Genomic DNA, 1,925 nt, shown 5'->3' with positions numbered 1-1,925 from the left:
ATTTTTATGCGAATGTGGTTATTGTTTCTAAATTATGGCACTATTCATTATATTTCAGAGATCTTGCTGTCTCCATATTTCTCTAGATTGTATAGTCCGATGTGGCCCATGAATATGTGGGCCGTATTGCAGAGATCCCTGAGCTTAAAGATAGGGGCTAGTAAGTACCATAGAAGTCGGCAATATTGCCTTCATCTATACACACCCTCACCTAGAAATAGGACCCAATTTACACGTAGGATTGAATCGCCAAGAATTCCTGAAATTATCTACTTCTTGTGTTTGTTGTAGGGTTTGAGATGGACTATATTCTTGGGCACTCTGGGAACTGCTTTGGGTTCATGGATTAAGGCAGTATCAGTTGCACCCGACAGATTCTGGGTCACCTTTACCGGACAGACCTTTGTAGCGTTGTCTCAGGTGTTTCTTGTGAGTATCCCACCGCGCTTGGCAGCCGTTTGGTTTGGCTCCGATCAAGTGTCAACTGCTTGCTCCATTGGAGTGTTCGGAAATCAGGTATGAACTGACGATATATGCAACAAAAATACTTTTCTGCACGCGAATAATGTGTTCATACTGCAATGTACTGCCTTCACGATTATTACACAGTGAACGCAAATGCAGACAAAGAATTCAGCGATAAAATGCAGTACTACGATCTGAGGAAAATGTGGGAGAATGTTGGTTGAATGGTAAGAATAATTGTCACATGGCGAGAGCTAATCAGTATTTATTGCAGCTACTGTTTGCTTTATGCGACTTTTACAAATTAATATCATATTTCGCAGATAATATGGATTTTAAAGAGGTTGTTCGGGGGTTATGTGGACATTTGAACGGAAAGATAAGATTTTTCAGCCAAACTTAAGAGAGAGAAAGAGAGAGAGCACGGTAGACTTATGCATGATCTCCCGAACTCATTGCTGAGTCATGTTGTGTCGGTCTTACGACAGCCGGATTCAGAGGGAGACTAGCAACATCACAACCTTATAGCTCTAGTTCAAATGTAATGGCCGCGCCATAGCTCAAGCGGTTAGTCGCTGGCTTTCCACCGCGGCGGCCCGGGTTCGATCCCGGATCTGGTGAAGTGGGATTTGTGGTGGACAACGTGGGCTTGGGCAAGTTTTCTCCGAGTACTTCGGTTTCCCTTGCCAATCTTTATTCCGCTAAATTCTCCATCATCATAATCACCCGGACAAGCTACAATAGGCCAATCAGTGGCCGCCGTGACGAGTGGACCCAGTTGGACTCCACCCCCCACTAAGCGAATTTTATACGTGTAGCTCCAGCTCAGCGTGACAATTGACGACTCGTTCGTCATTTTGTTTGAACGCTAAAATAGGCCAGTCTTGAAAACTGATTGGAAAATTAATACAACCTTCGTTCATTCTATACATCTTCATTTTTGCATCGGAAAAACAGCCAAGTATATGAAATAAGTATTTCAGTTCTGTGAGGTCATTGAAAGGAGGTCATTTATGGCAGAAGATATTCAAAATTTGGCATTTCCATTATAACACCAATCACCCCATTTCCACTGCTAGTTCCACGCCATAGTAATTGCGAATGATATATGGAAATAATGCTCTGACTAAGGCACTTTTGTTGTGAACACAGTAACCCAGTTGTTTCCAAAGTTTACAGTTTTTCGGAGCGCAGAACACATTCAAAAGTTGACTTTCTTTTTTGTGACATCAATCGAACTAGCAACAATATTAGTACTGACAGCGGAAAGCACGATATCATAACGTCACCTCTACATCATGAGTAGTAACAGCAGCAGCAGCAGTAAAAACAATCATTAATACAGCGTGATTCATATAGAACCGGCCCGACGAAATGAGCTGTAATATAAAATACACCATACAGATATTAAAGTAATTTACACATATCTTATCTTGGATTGTGTGCCGTGATCAGAGCAG

General features: G+C 41.9%; 1 protein-coding gene across 1 annotated transcript in view; it reads left to right on the top strand.

Moving 5' to 3' along the window:
- Positions 1–291: 291 nt before the first annotated feature.
- LOC111874599 (uncharacterized MFS-type transporter C09D4.1-like) overlaps positions 292–1,925 on the top strand; it is a gene marked incomplete at its 5' end in the record, with an annotated part of 6,724 nt that continues 5,090 nt past the window's right edge. Inside the window, 1 exon segment of the mRNA XM_033755522.1 lies at positions 292–516. Coding sequence (XP_033611413.1) covers positions 292–516 — 225 coding nt within the window.

Source organism: Cryptotermes secundus, unplaced genomic scaffold (assembly GCF_002891405.2).
Source record: "Cryptotermes secundus unplaced genomic scaffold, Csec_1.0 scaffold1535, whole genome shotgun sequence".
In the NCBI taxonomy this organism is placed as follows: domain Eukaryota; kingdom Metazoa; phylum Arthropoda; class Insecta; order Blattodea; family Kalotermitidae; genus Cryptotermes; species Cryptotermes secundus.
This window is presented reverse-complemented; position numbering and strand designations above follow the sequence as displayed.